The 13,529-nt window shown below is 33.8% G+C and overlaps 2 protein-coding genes across 3 annotated transcripts; one reads left to right on the top strand and one right to left on the bottom strand.

Annotated features, from left to right (window-relative positions):
* The first annotated feature begins 217 nt into the window (after positions 1 to 217).
* On the top strand, positions 218 to 5,907 carry LOC107948356 (dystrophia myotonica WD repeat-containing protein). 2 transcript variants are annotated; one of them, XM_041111084.1, is made up of 11 exons: positions 218 to 844; positions 1,297 to 1,611; positions 1,695 to 1,803; positions 1,892 to 1,985; positions 2,644 to 2,731; positions 2,875 to 2,958; positions 3,528 to 3,624; positions 3,723 to 3,810; positions 3,982 to 4,087; positions 4,175 to 4,267; positions 5,092 to 5,907. In XM_041111084.1, exons 1-11 carry the CDS (start codon positions 674 to 676, stop codon positions 5,488 to 5,490), a joined length of 1,644 nt encoding a protein of 547 aa, XP_040967018.1. In that variant the 5' UTR covers positions 218 to 673; the 3' UTR covers positions 5,491 to 5,907. The 2 variants fall into 2 exon arrangements, with proteins under 2 accessions (XP_040967018.1, XP_040967017.1); XM_041111083.1 differs by having other exon boundaries at positions 2,641 to 2,731.
* Positions 5,908 to 9,597: 3,690 nt separating this feature from the next.
* Positions 9,598 to 12,635, bottom strand: LOC107948357 (probable E3 ubiquitin-protein ligase LOG2). The gene is made up of 3 exons (XM_016882865.2): positions 11,723 to 12,635; positions 10,253 to 10,748; positions 9,598 to 9,968 (listed from the first exon to the last, which is right to left on the bottom strand). Exons 1-3 carry the CDS (start codon positions 12,199 to 12,201, stop codon positions 9,852 to 9,854), a joined length of 1,092 nt encoding a protein of 363 aa, XP_016738354.1. The 5' UTR covers positions 12,202 to 12,635; the 3' UTR covers positions 9,598 to 9,851.
* Positions 12,636 to 13,529: the final 894 nt, after the last annotated feature.

The following is a 13,529-nucleotide window of genomic DNA, read 5'->3' as shown; positions in this document are numbered from 1 at the left end:
TTCACTTACAAGGTACTATTTATAAGCTCCTTTACATTCAATTAATAAAGGTATTACATTGAATGAATTAAAGTTTTTTAATTACTTTATTTAATAATCTCTTAATTATAAATTAAGTAAAGAGTTTTATCTCATTACTTTAATATGCTTAAAAAGAGTTTACGACCTCCGTCTAATTTACAACAAAAAGGAGATTTTTTTAAATACAAAATAGAAAAGAACATAATTGGGGGCCGAATGGTAAGTGCCCAAAGTCAAGAAAATGGAGGTGAAAATCTGAGCATATCAAACTCAATACAAAATAAATTATAATAAAGAAAACCTGGAAATCTTTCCCATTTTCATCATCAATCCCTCTCTCAGTTTATAACTACAAAGACCGAATAAGATCACTCTCTTGAATCCTCCACCGTCCATTCCGTTGACTTCCCTTAAACTTCCCGAAAAGTCTAACCTCTTCTCATAACTCCAACCATACAGGGCCCTTCTCCTCCTTTGATCCCCCATTCCCCATTTCAACAACAGAAAATTACCCATAAAAGACTTATTTTCTTTTTGGGTTTTCTTTTGGTCTTCGGATTTAGGAAATAAGAAATTTTCAAAATTGGGAAGAAGTAGAAGAAACCCTAGTGTGTCATGATCAGATGTTATCGGGTGTAAGATAAGCGACACCATGATCAACACGGCCAACGGTACGATTTCGACCTCTTCGTCCTCGGCAAACGCTCAATCGCCGGGTTTGAAGACTTATTTTAAAACTCCAGAAGGTCGATATAAGCTTCACTATGAAAAGACTCACCCTTCTAGCCTTCTTCACTATGCTCATGGCAAAACTGTTACTCAGGTAACTTCAAATTCCTAGGGTTTCCTTTTTTTTCTTAAATTATTGAAAAGAAGACTATCTTTTGTGTTACTTATTTGGGTTTTGATCAAGACCAATCATCCGATTTCACTTTAAATTACTCTCTTTTGTTTTTCTTTATTTCTTTTTATTTTAGTGTGGGTTTTCCTTTTTGTGTTTTTGATACACTAATGTTATAATTAGATAATGAGAACATTTCCAATTTATTAGTGAGAAGAGGGGTTTTTACATGTACCCATCTGTTAGAAGAACTTGAAGAACATATTTTATTAGATCATTTTGTATCATCGGTGTTTAAGCATTATTGATTACAAGTTTAAGCTTCAAAGAGTTTGAATCAATGCCCTTAGTTATAAAGTCAAATTTTGATCGTTTTGCTTATACTTATGTATTATTCGTTTGTTGAGATTGTATTGATTAAGTCCGGCTGTCAGGTTACCCTAGCACATTTGAAGGAGAAGCCAGCTCCATCAACTCCGACGTCTTCATCGTCCAGCTACAGTGCCAGCAGTGGGGTCAGATCAGCAGCAGCAAGGTGGCTAGGTGCTGGGAACGGGAGCCGCACGCTTGGATTTGCTGGAGGGAATGGTGGGAGTAAAAGTATTGGTAGTACTAGTAGGATTGGGTCATTGGGTGCTTCAAGTTCTAGTAATTCAATCAATAATATGAATTTTGATGGGAAAGGGACTTATTTAATCTTTAACGTTGGTGATGCTATCTTTATAAGTGATTTGAATTCTCAGGACAAGGTAATTTAGCATTTTTTTTTGTTATGGTTTTTGATGTAAGAGAAGCCATCTGTTGTTTTTGAGAATATTGGTGTTTAATGTAGGATCCAATAAAGTCTATCAATTTCAGTAATTCGAACCCTATCTGCCACGCATTTGATCAAGATGCCAAAGATGGCCATGATTTGCTTATCGGGTTGAATTCTGGTGATGGTAATTCTTCTTAGCTTATTCTAATTTGCAATTTTAGCTCAAGGGTTTAAACTCTGCAAATTTATCAGTTCTGTGTGTATTACTGTAGTTTACTCTGTGTCACTGAGACAGCAGTTACAGGATGTTGGAAAGAAGCTTGTTGGGGCGCAGCATTACAATAAAGATGGTTCTGTCAATAACAGGCAAGTTTTACATTACAACATCCATTATACATTTCCTAACCTTTCTTCGCCATTCGAGTATACTTTTTAAAAATTTCGAGTTTCAAATGTTTTGTCTTAGGTCTTCATGCATGTGATTTGTAGAATTTTGTGCTTTAGAGGCTAAACTAGTACATGATGGTGTAAAGATAAATTGTGGTACCCAATGGCTTGGAGCTGGATAATTTCTATGACATCTTATATAGATTTGTTTTTCTTTTAAATGATGCATATTAAGCTTACGCCACTTTATGATATCATTTTCTTGAATCTGTTTTTGTTATTTTAATGGGGCAATATTGTCGCAATTTTTTTTCTATCCACCTAGAGACCTTGCTGCAGAGCGGCTTCGTTTGTTTTCTCTTTAACTTTCAATATTTTTAAGGTATCAATACTACCAAATATAAGGCCAGCAAGAAAGCAACTGACTTGGTCTCTCGCTGGGTTGATTTTTAAACCTGCTAGCAATATTCAACTTGTCATCTGCTGCAACTTATAGAATTTGCTTTTCTCTCAGGCTTCCCCTTAGGATGATGAAAGGGGCACTGACTTTTGTTTCTAATTGGCCTTTATGCTGAATTGATGTTTTAATTTGGTTGACTCAGCTGCCGATCTTATATATTCTTGTTATTTCCAGCAGTCGCTGTACTGGTATTGCATGGGTTCCCGGAGGTGATGGTGTTTTTATGGTGGCTCATGCTGATGGAAACATGTACGTGTATGAAAAGGCAAGTTTCTGATAATTAAAGAAGGATTTTATTTATTTTTTATATTTTTTAACTTCTGGAGGTATAACTTACAAATTTCATTATGTTCAATGCATCAAGCTTTTTTTTAAGCTTTTTTCTTTCTTTCTTTTTGTGTCATCTAGAACAAGGAAGGAGCTGGTGATTCTTCATTCCCTGTTGTAAAAGACCAAACTCAATTTTCAGTTTCACATGCACGTTACAGTAAGGTACTGGTCAGTGTTTTATTTTGGGGTAAAAAGAGCTATTTTAGGCTTTCTTATTTGTGTATGTTTCCTAAAATTGGTGGTGTTTACCTTTGTTGTATAATGTAAAGCCATTAATGATTCATGTGTAAATTTATAGTAGGTGCTGCATGGCTTCTCACTATTCTAGTTTCTAGCCAAACGGTTATCTGTTTAAATTAGATGATGCATGTGTTGCTGCATTTTGCATGATCTAGATTGTCAAAAATGGGATTTGACACCCAAATTTCTCAGAGAGCTGCAGGAAAGTTTGCACATGTCTTCTTTTCTTCCTTCCTTCCTAAACCTTTACCGAATGCATTTAGATGTGGTCTTGTGCTTGCCTTCTGGTTTATATGCCCATGGTTATATATATTTCCTTTTTTTGTTACAGTTAATGCCATGATATTCTTGATATCTGACAAGATAGAGCATGCCTTAGCAACAGAAAATGTTTTTGGTCTGACTGTTCTTTGACATCAATGCGGAAACCATATAATTTTTCTATTTTTCCTTGTTTTGGTTTTCATTTACTTGCCATTATTTCCTTGCAGAGTAACCCAATAGCAAGATGGCATGTTTGTCAAGGTTCAATTAATAGCATTGCTTTCTCCCATGATGGGGCATACTTAGCAACTGTTGGAAGAGATGGTATCAACTCAAATTAACATCATCTGCATTTTTTCGCTGTTTTTCTTTTCTAGCTTTTTTGAACTTTGAGTTTCTCTCTTTCTACTTGCTGAGTGCAGGCTATCTGCGAGTTTTTGACTATTCTAAAGAACAGCTCGTATGTGGTGGCAAAAGCTATTATGGTGCTCTACTATGTTGCGCTTGGAGGTGCTCTGTTCTCTTTTTCAAAGCTCTATTCTTTTGTCCAAACAAATTTGTGCATTCTTTTAAATATACTGTGTTTTCAATTTGTCACGTTCTGTTCTTTGTATATGATATATAAGCCATCACCTTTGGAGAAAATAAATGTTGGTACTAACAACAATGTCCACTGAACAGTATGGATGGGAAATATATTCTGACCGGAGGTGAAGATGACTTGGTTCAAGTTTGGAGTATGGAAGATCGAAAGGTTGTGGCATGGGGTGAGGGGCACAACTCATGGGTACAATTCTTACCTTAGAAGGCTTCTGTTTATCTGTTGTGGATGAAGATGGCTGTGTACTCATTTCTTTCTACATGGTGCTGACAGGTTAGTGGAGTGGCATTTGATTCGTATTGGTCATCACCTAATTCTGATGGCACAGGGGAGACTGTGATGTACCGGTTTGGTTCTGTTGGTCAGGTATAAGGATGTTCTTAGCGTGGTAAAAATAATTATAGTCACTCTTATCAGACGCCCCTCTTTACCATTGCTCTTTCATGCTCATGTATTTTGATCTTTTATATGCATTTAACTGTTCTGCTCCGCTAATTCTATCTTTACAAGTTATAAATGCTCACACTTACATTAATGTTGTAGCAACCTTTCTGGAGGTAGTGCTTCGCTCTTCTTTCAATGTATCGAGTGTAGACTATATAGGAAATCTTTTAATTGTAACTTTATGAAATTATAGGTTGTCCGGTTACTATATGTTGTCGGTTAGTTTAGGTTCTTGTTTGAATAGGATCTTGAACAGTTAATATGAGGGATATCATATCTATTTAGCATATGAATGGGGAGAACTGAAGAATTACAATGAAAACCAAAACATGTTGGCAAAGAATCACGGAATACTTTGAGAATATTTTCTGATGAATAGCTTGCTTTTCATTTTTCATGGAATGACAACGAACTGTTGTTCATAAACATTTTGTGGTTAAGGAACATGGTTATAAAGTTAGTTATGATCATCCTTTGCCTTACCTGTTTTCTTCAACATGTGGGGAAAGGAGACCCCCGAAAATCAAGACACACGGACTGTAAAGGTTTAAAGATGGTTTTCTTTTTCCTCGGAGTATCACTTTTCTGTTAAAGGGGGACAACTAACTGCAGGTGTTAAGCTTAATACATTAGAATGAAATTAGGTAACCTTTTTGTTTACACTATTTCCGTTAAAGGGAAATGTGCTTCTTCCTTGCAGCAACTGCAATATCATTCACATCTCATTATTACCTTCTTCTGTATAGGACACACAGTTGTTATTGTGGGACCTAGAAATGGATGAGATTGTAGTGCCATTGCGTCGATGCCCTCCTGGTGGGTCTCCCACTTACAGCACTGGGAGCCAATCTTCCCACTGGGACAACATAAGCCCATTGGGTACCCTGCAACCTGCCCCAAGTATCCGAGATGTTCCAAAAGTTTCTCCACTGGTTGCTCATCGTGTTCACAACGAACCACTCTCGGGCTTGATTTTTACCCAGGAATCAGTACTTACTGTTTGTCGAGAGGGAAACATAAAAATCTGGATGAGACCCGGTGTTGGGGAAAGCCACTCAAGCAACAGTGAAACAGTGCTAAGTAACAGTTTGAAGGACAAGCCGTTTGTATCCAGCAAGATTGGGAGTTCTAGCTACAAACAATGAGCAGACCATCATGAAAAGAGGCAAAAGACAAAACAAAGATAAATATATTTTTCTCTGCATTTCTATTTGCTAGTGTGGCCGTTCATCTCTTTATGAAGTTGGGTTTTCTCAAAAAGTACACAAGTGTTTGATGGGAACTGAATTGGAATGAGATTTAACCATCTGAATCCGTTGTATATCGAGGAACAAAAAATGGCAGTGACAGCACAAAAAAGAGGTCTGGAGGAAGAAACAAATCTCCATTGTAATTACAAACGGCTTTTCTTAGAAAATACATAAAAGAAAAAAAAACAGTGACGGTGACAGTGACAGGAATAACCTGAAATTGCTCCTTTGAGATGTGTGTAAATCTTTTAAGAGGTGCAGTTGAGATATTGATGATGGCATCATTGCGGTTAATATATGTGTGTTTTTTGATGGATCGTCCAAAGACTTGTTTGAAACTTGCCCGAGCTCTTCAAAGATCAATCTGATTCACACGTGTGCTTTAAAATGAGTTAATATATTTGTTTGGTCAAGAGTCATAAATATATTCAAGTGCATATATATATATATATAGGAGTGATTTTAGCAGAAATAAAAGAATTGAACTCTTAAAATAACTTACATATTTACGGTCATTCTCTACCTATAAATTACACCCTTCAGCGGCTATTGTTTTTGTTTATTTCAATTTTAGTAATAGAAAATCCAGCACTCCATGTTTATTTTAATTTTATTCAAGAATTTATTGTTTTAGTTTTGCAATAGAAGCTGATTCATCCACAAAAAGAACAATGCAAAATAAATAAGGAAGTGGAAATAAACACTATTTTCATGAAGGCGTATTGACATGACCTGGCTCAAGCGAAACAAAATCATAGGATAAAAAAGTCTTTTGCTACGTCTTTGATACATCTAATGTTATCTCTATAAAATTTTACTATCATAATTTTAAATCTTTTTTCAATTTGCGCCTTATTTATTTTTTAGTTAAATTTTTTAGAAAAAAGATTAATTTAATTATCAATCTTTCAAAAAGAGTCTAATTATTGTTTTTTAGTTGAGATACTGACTAAAATGTTAGATTTTTAAATATGTCAGCTTGCATGATAATCTGCATGCACTTCATGCTTCTTCTTCTTTTGTTTAAATTGAACTTTTTATCATTTTTTAAATTTCTTTTATTTTTGAATATTTTTAATAATTTTAAATTATTTATTGATGGCATATAAGATAAATAGTATTATGTCAGTATAAAGTAAATATGGAGTAGTATGCGGGTTGCCATGCCACATCATTAGAAATTAATGTTTTAGTCAACATTTTCATTAAAAAAGTGATTTGATTCTTTTTGAAAAGTTGAGGGTCAAATTAGCAAAAGATACAAAAGTTGAGAGTAAAATTTAACATTATACATTTTTTAAATTGTCTGAATGAAGGTTTTTATTTAATTTTTTTATTACTCTTATATGGCTTCAATACATTTAATTATATAAAAATTTAAAATTTCTATACATATTCTACTTTTTATTAGCATAAATAAATTTTAGTTTATAATAAAAGAAATTTATTATATCTTTAATATATTTAACAATTGATTCATGAGTCAATCAACTATCAAATGACTAAATGTCATATTCTTTTTATAAAGTAATAAATATAATTATGAGGATATTTTTAAAAATATTTTTATATAATTTAAACCAAAATAGAATTAGAATAATAATGACAATTTATGCACTTTAAGTTTAACAACTTAATCTTTATAATCATAGCTACAACTTCATTTATCTTTTACATCAATTTTATATATATATATATTCATCCACACACTAAGTAGGACATAATCTAGTAATTATTTAGGGTACCCACAATCCTAAAAATAAAACATATATTCAATGTTATAAAATTGTTAATTTTTTTTATTCTCTTTAGTAGTGAGTGTTTTATCTTATGGCTCTTCTTCCCCTACCTACTAACTATTATGCTTCCTTGTCCACCTTTGTTCTTGTCTACATAAAGTATGTTTTCAAGTCTTTCACTATGCTATTAACTATTATGCTTCTTTGTCCACTTTAAGTGCTTTTAAACTTTGTACATTATTTTTAAGCAACAAACATTTTAATAAAGAAGTTTGTATTTTTAAGTGTTGATAGGTGTCTTATCTCATTCTATCATCTTTTTAACATAATGTCTAATAACTTTTTTTACTTTGTTTGCTCTATCCATTGAAGCTCTTTAAGAGATAAACTAGTAATTAACTTAATGTCAAACTTATTGACAAATTTCACTGTTTTCAATTCACCTTATAATTCTCAATTTCTTTGATAACTCTTTAATTTTAGAATAGTTTTGTAACATCCCTTGCCCGACTCGATCATCGGATCTGAGCTACAAGATGACACATTCATTGCCGGAACAACTACCTTCAAGTTTGCAGTAAAACAATCATTTATAAATTCTAATACGTGTAAATTACCTTTACATTATGATAAACAATCAAATCTGAGTCTCAATCGAGCTTACGGAAGCTCTTTCTATAACTCGGACACGAAATAGGACCAAATTGCAAAGTTTTAAAACTTTAAGTCTAATGTCGTGGCATCACTTTCTCCATGTCATGACGTCTTCAAAACAGTATGTCATGTTGTGACTTTAGGCCACTCAACATCGCGATGTGACTCACTGTTTTGGTCGACGTTGCAACGAGCTAAGTTACACATCAAGATGTGGACTTTATTTTTGATAAAATTTGAGCCATTTGATACGTTTTCAAGCTTCCACACAAACTTATCATTCTATGCACAAACGACTAACTCCACCTATAGCAAAACACTTCAAAACACATACCAAAATAAGTACAAATAACACAATCAACCTCCTATCAATTTATATTACCTAATCGACCATTCCATTAGACATATCATCTAATTACCATGGCATATATATATCAAACAATCACCTAAATACCAACTTGTCAAGACCAAATTATATCCAAATATGCCAACTCAATTGCCACATACACATCTCAAACCATTTACCAAAACATACTATTTCATCAAGACATTAACATTGCCAAAATTGCTCATTAGGTAGATTTTAGCTATGTTCAACATTCAAAGTTAACATGTACAAAAACATCTATGTACATGCTACAAATCCAAACTTAAAACAATAAAAAAACTACCAGTTCAAAAACAGGATAGTGTGTGCAACAACCCATTTTTTAATAGCGTTGGAAACACTGATTTCAGAACCCTACTTCTGATGATTGAAACTGTAAATATTAAATATTAATATTTACGAGGTTGGCATGAAGTTTAATTAAAATTTGATTCTTCATTTATTTTTAATTAGATAGTTAATTAATGTAAGTGTAATGACCTTCTAGTTAGTAGTGTTTGAGAATGAGGTATCGAAACTTCATTTCCGTAAACCGAACACATAAATATTTTTATTAAATATTTATGGAGTTATTATGTAAGTAAATTGAATTTTGAAAGTAATTTTTCCGAATGAGTAATTAAGGTACAAAAACTAAATCGTAAAAGTGAAAAAAGTTAATCGCTATTAATTTTTATTTGTTAAAAGGGTTAAATAATATTATACCAAGGGTCAAAGTGGCATTTAGACCATTTTCAATAGCAGTGGATGGTAAAGTATGATTTTCTTTAGTAAATAATATTAAATTATAATAAAATTATAATTTAAAAGAATATAATAAGTTATAATTTAGAAGATTATAATAAGTATTATATCATTAAAATATAAAGTTAGAAAGCCATTTTCCTTCTTTCGTGAAGATGGGGTTTGAGCTTCAAGCATTCGGCTCTCAATTTGATCGGGGATTTAAAGTACTAAGAGGATATTCGCGAAAAAAGGAATATTTGGGGCCCAGAAGGACTGGAAAAAGAGACATGTTTGAGCTGAGCTGAGTTGTAAGCTGGCGGAAAGCACTGCTGGGATGATGAATCAGCCAACAGAAAATTCCGAGTCATCAGGTGGTTATAAAAGGTCTAAATTCTAGAAGAATGTCAGCTGCCAATGGTGTTTAGGCCGCTATTTGTAAATTCAAGAATCAATGTCATCCATACTAGTTATACAGCTACTGACGTAATACTATAATGAACAAAAGTAAATTCTTCTTTATCATTCAAACATAAGAATAGAGCAGAACACACAAAAAAAAAAATTTTGATGTTCATCTACAAGATGGCACCTATTTGTCTGAATATAGTTTGTGTCGAATTCCGGCATTTCGTTCATATCATGTACTGTATAATTGATTATAACTTCCTGTTTGATTATTAGAAAGGCATGACATAATGATAACAACAAAGTACTATACAGGAAGATAGTTCAACAAACATGTTGTCATCTCATTCATCAGGGCCATTGTTGACCTTTATCTCCAAAAGCCTCTCAACCGGTTGCCTACAGATTGGGCACCGATTTGTCTGGCATCTCAAAACCTTTGCACAAGAGCTGCACATGCACTGCATTATGAACCAAAAGATATTTACATCAGCAACCACTATAATCTTATGTCGACCACTTAAGTGAGAGGAAAGATTCTCTGTTACTTAAAGCATTTTCACTACTGTATCCAAAGGTGATACTTTCAGCTAAATATTTATTCAAATCTCTGCAACCTATTAAGTTATTACTGCAGTATTTCCCTTTGCTTTCTGGTCTACTAGATCAATATTGCAAAAGACCAAACAATGGAAAATAAATGAAATGAACTTATGAAGAGAAAAGAACAAGTGGCTGCTTTTACCATGTGCCTGCAAGGAAGAACAGTAGTGTCCCGAGGTTCTGAAAGGCAAATAACGCATTCTTTTCCACTATCATTTGGATCAACATCATTGTCAACTGAATTTCCGATCCCATATATTTCTTGCAGCTCATACCTCTTCCCATTCACCCACAGAATCTGTTTCACTACTCTGGTCTGGTATTCACCCTTCTCCTTCTCAAACACCGCCTGAGTTATCTGAGAATTCATGGCTCCTGACTCCTGGTTTCCATCTGACACATTTTGGTTGAGAGGCAATGCCTCTGCTTTCACAGCCAGATGATAGATATCCACTTCATCTACTTTCAGTAATTCCGACTCCTCAAACATAGAGAAATCGATCCCTGTTCCAGACGGCAGTCTAAACTTCTGTCCTAGACCTTGTTCGAAAGGCACAATTACTGGGGGTAGAATACTTTCCTTCATTGCTGTCAGATTGCAGTCTTCACCTTCTTTTGCAAAGAAAATAACGGTAATCCTGTTTGCAGCACAAACCAAATCATCTTGTTAAGAAATAATATCGGATTCACATAAAAACTCGCAAATCTGAACTTCATATAAGATGCAACATAACCTCAACACTGAAAATTGATGCTAAGAAGAAAAAGAAAAGGCTTGTGTTTAAGGGTTACATGTACATGCTCCATTAAATAACTATTACTTTCTCATGATGCCAGAGAAATGAAAAAAACACAGCAAATAATATATTGTTAGATAGATGAAGCAAAGTACAGCACTGCCCGGACTATTGATAAAAACGAATGCACACAGGAAATTGATGATATGAATATCAAATACAGTAGAACATTTTTACAAGATACTCAGCCACCAACATGCATGCATCGTAAGTTGTATTTAACTTCAACAAATCATGCAGTCTTTTCTTTACCTATACTTACAAACTCCCTAAAACTAAAGCGCAGAACTCTCTTTTCCGATCATTTTACCCTAGCTCAGAAGTCATTATATCTATGATGTGTAAATTTAAAAGGATAACAAAAAATCACCGTCATTCTAGCCTTTGTCACGGTAAACCTATTGCCATTTTCTCTATCAAGTAGAAACATAAAATCCGGGACCTCAAAACACACCTCTAATGATTGCATTCAAACCCCATTCAAGCAAGGTAACCATAAAACCTTCAAATATACAAATCGATACTTAAATAAACCCCCCAAAAAAACCAATAATCATTCATTGGATTCCAAATCATTTGCTAAACTTTTATGCCTCTAAACATGCATCTCCCCAAGTAAAATACACCAATCATATAATTAGACAGAATTTATATCTCAAGCTTTCAAAACAAGTGTAACAATAATCATCATATAAATTATATCCGAGGAGTAAAATTTTAATCAAAAGCAACTCATGTTCTAAGCTACAATCATTAGATTCTCACAGATTTCAAAAAATTTAAAATTTTTAAACAAAGAGATTGAAGTTCTATACCTTCCAGCAACAGTAGCATCAAACGTGAAAGAAACCAAGAACTTCCCAGGATTCAGCTCATCAGCTTCGAATTTCAAAGTTTCCTTCTTCAAATTTACATCATTTTTTATAGTAACCGCCTTTTGATGCTCTATATACGGCGGCGGTGGAGGCATCATCGGTCCACAAGCATATCTACTCCAATTGGCGGGCTCTATGTGGGGTCCACCTCGATGATGGTGATGATGATCGTAAGGCGCCGGAAGCGGCAAAGGCACAGGCGGCTGGTGGGGGTAGTACCCTGGGTACTGGTAGTACTGGGGCGGGTTGGTATTCGGGTATTGTGGCGGGTAAGGCGTTGCGGCGGCAAAGACGTAACGGTTGGCGGAGATTTCAGGTTGAGGCTGAGCTGGAGGAGGTGGATGTGGTGGCGGAGGATGATTTCGCCTGCTTCCGTGCCTTCTCCGGCCACTTACTCCGCTACTTCCGATGTTCCCCATGAATTTTTCCCGGTTCTTGGAGTACAAAAGGAAAATAAACCGGAAATTTTGCAAAGATTTATAAAGGAAAGACTTTATAACCAAGTTCGATCCAGTTTCAAGTAAAAATTTCTGGCATTTTTCCCTCAAAAACCCAAAAAATGAAAAGAAAAAAAAACTAATTTGGAATCGAAAGGAGTTTAGAAGAGAAAAAAATTTACTCGGTCTTTCCTTTCATTTCTCTATCAAAAGAAAAAGAAAAATAAAAATAAAAGAAAGAATATTTGGTTGGGTGAATATTGGGTTTGCGTAAAGCTCCACCGAAATCACCATTGATGAAGAGACGAAAATTGTGCTAAAGTGAACAGCTTCTCTCTTTTTCTCTCTCTTTTTTTTTCTTTTGTTTTTTGTTATTTGATGACAAAAATACCCAAACTTTGGCCGGTAATTGATTAAAGTCTGAATTTTTTTAATTAATTACAATTTAGTTTTTTATTAAAGATTGAAGTTTGTCAACAAAGCAATGAAAGCTTGAATCTTTTTTTTTTTTCTTAAAAGATGTAATTTAAATTTTAAATTATATGTTTTTGGGTAAATTCAAAGTCCAAGGCAGTCAATTTATGTTGAAAAAAATGAATTAGTTTTTTTTTTTTTAATGCTTTACAGGTATTCTCCACCACCACCATTTTCTGCTTATCTCATAACATGGCTTGTTCCACCAATTGGACAATGCAAATTGCAAAGGCAATCAAAAGTTTAAATCTAGTAGTTGCCAAGAATCAGGATTTTCTTGGCTTTATTTTCCTGAATTTTATGATTATTTTTGAGAAATGACAATCTTTGTGAAGCCATTCATATAATAATATCAAAATCAAATTAATAATTGAAGTTTGTGTATATAATGGTCAACCATATGTCCTTTGATGATGATTATAATGGGGGAATTGGATGATGCCTGAAATAAATGAAGGAAACTTTAAAATAATCCATTATTTATGCAAAACTATTTTTTTTAAAGTATTCTTTATTCAAATTCGGTCATATGAGAAATTGAGAGGCTGCTGCTGATTGCTTTGGTCACGAGAATTTTGCCAATCAGGGTTCTTTTTTTAAAAGAAAAATAATTTAAAATTTTCTCCACTAAATTAACCATATATGTCAGTTTTTTTTAATTAGGCTTAAAAGTCGTACTTTTTTAAATTTAGGTAAATAAATCGTTTTTGGAGAGAGAAATGAAAAATGTGCACAGCTAGACGCGTTTTCTCTCAACAGTCAAACCTAACATCTTCAAACGTTGGTCGTGCAACGGTAGAAAAATTTAAGAAGGGGGCAACAATCATTTTTTTTAC

Source organism: Gossypium hirsutum, chromosome A04, assembly GCF_007990345.1.
Source record: "Gossypium hirsutum isolate 1008001.06 chromosome A04, Gossypium_hirsutum_v2.1, whole genome shotgun sequence".
NCBI lineage: Eukaryota > Viridiplantae > Streptophyta > Magnoliopsida > Malvales > Malvaceae > Gossypium > Gossypium hirsutum.
Note: the sequence above shows the minus strand (reverse complement) of the source record. Positions and strands in the feature narration are given on the sequence as shown.

Bases quoted from the DNA above. Each gene is read 5' to 3' on its own strand.
- LOC107948356 (XM_041111083.1), top strand. From the start codon at position 674: ATGATCAACACGGCCAACGGTACGATTTCGACCTCTTCGTCCTCGGCA. The intron at 2,732-2,874 runs GCAAGTTTCTGA...TGTGTCATCTAG, and splicing joins ACATGTACGTGTATGAAAAG to AACAAGGAAGGAGCTGGTGA. The intron at 4,088-4,174 runs GTACAATTCTTA...TGGTGCTGACAG, and splicing joins GTGAGGGGCACAACTCATGG to GTTAGTGGAGTGGCATTTGA.
- LOC107948357 (XM_016882865.2), bottom strand. From the start codon at position 12,201: ATGGGGAACATCGGAAGTAGCGGAGTAAGTGGCCGGAGAAGGCACGGA. The intron at 10,749-11,722 runs GTATAGAACTTC...TGCTGCAAACAG, and splicing joins GATGCTACTGTTGCTGGAAG to GATTACCGTTATTTTCTTTG. The intron at 9,969-10,252 runs GTAAAAGCAGCC...TTCATAATGCAG, and splicing joins TTCTTCCTTGCAGGCACATG to TGCATGTGCAGCTCTTGTGC.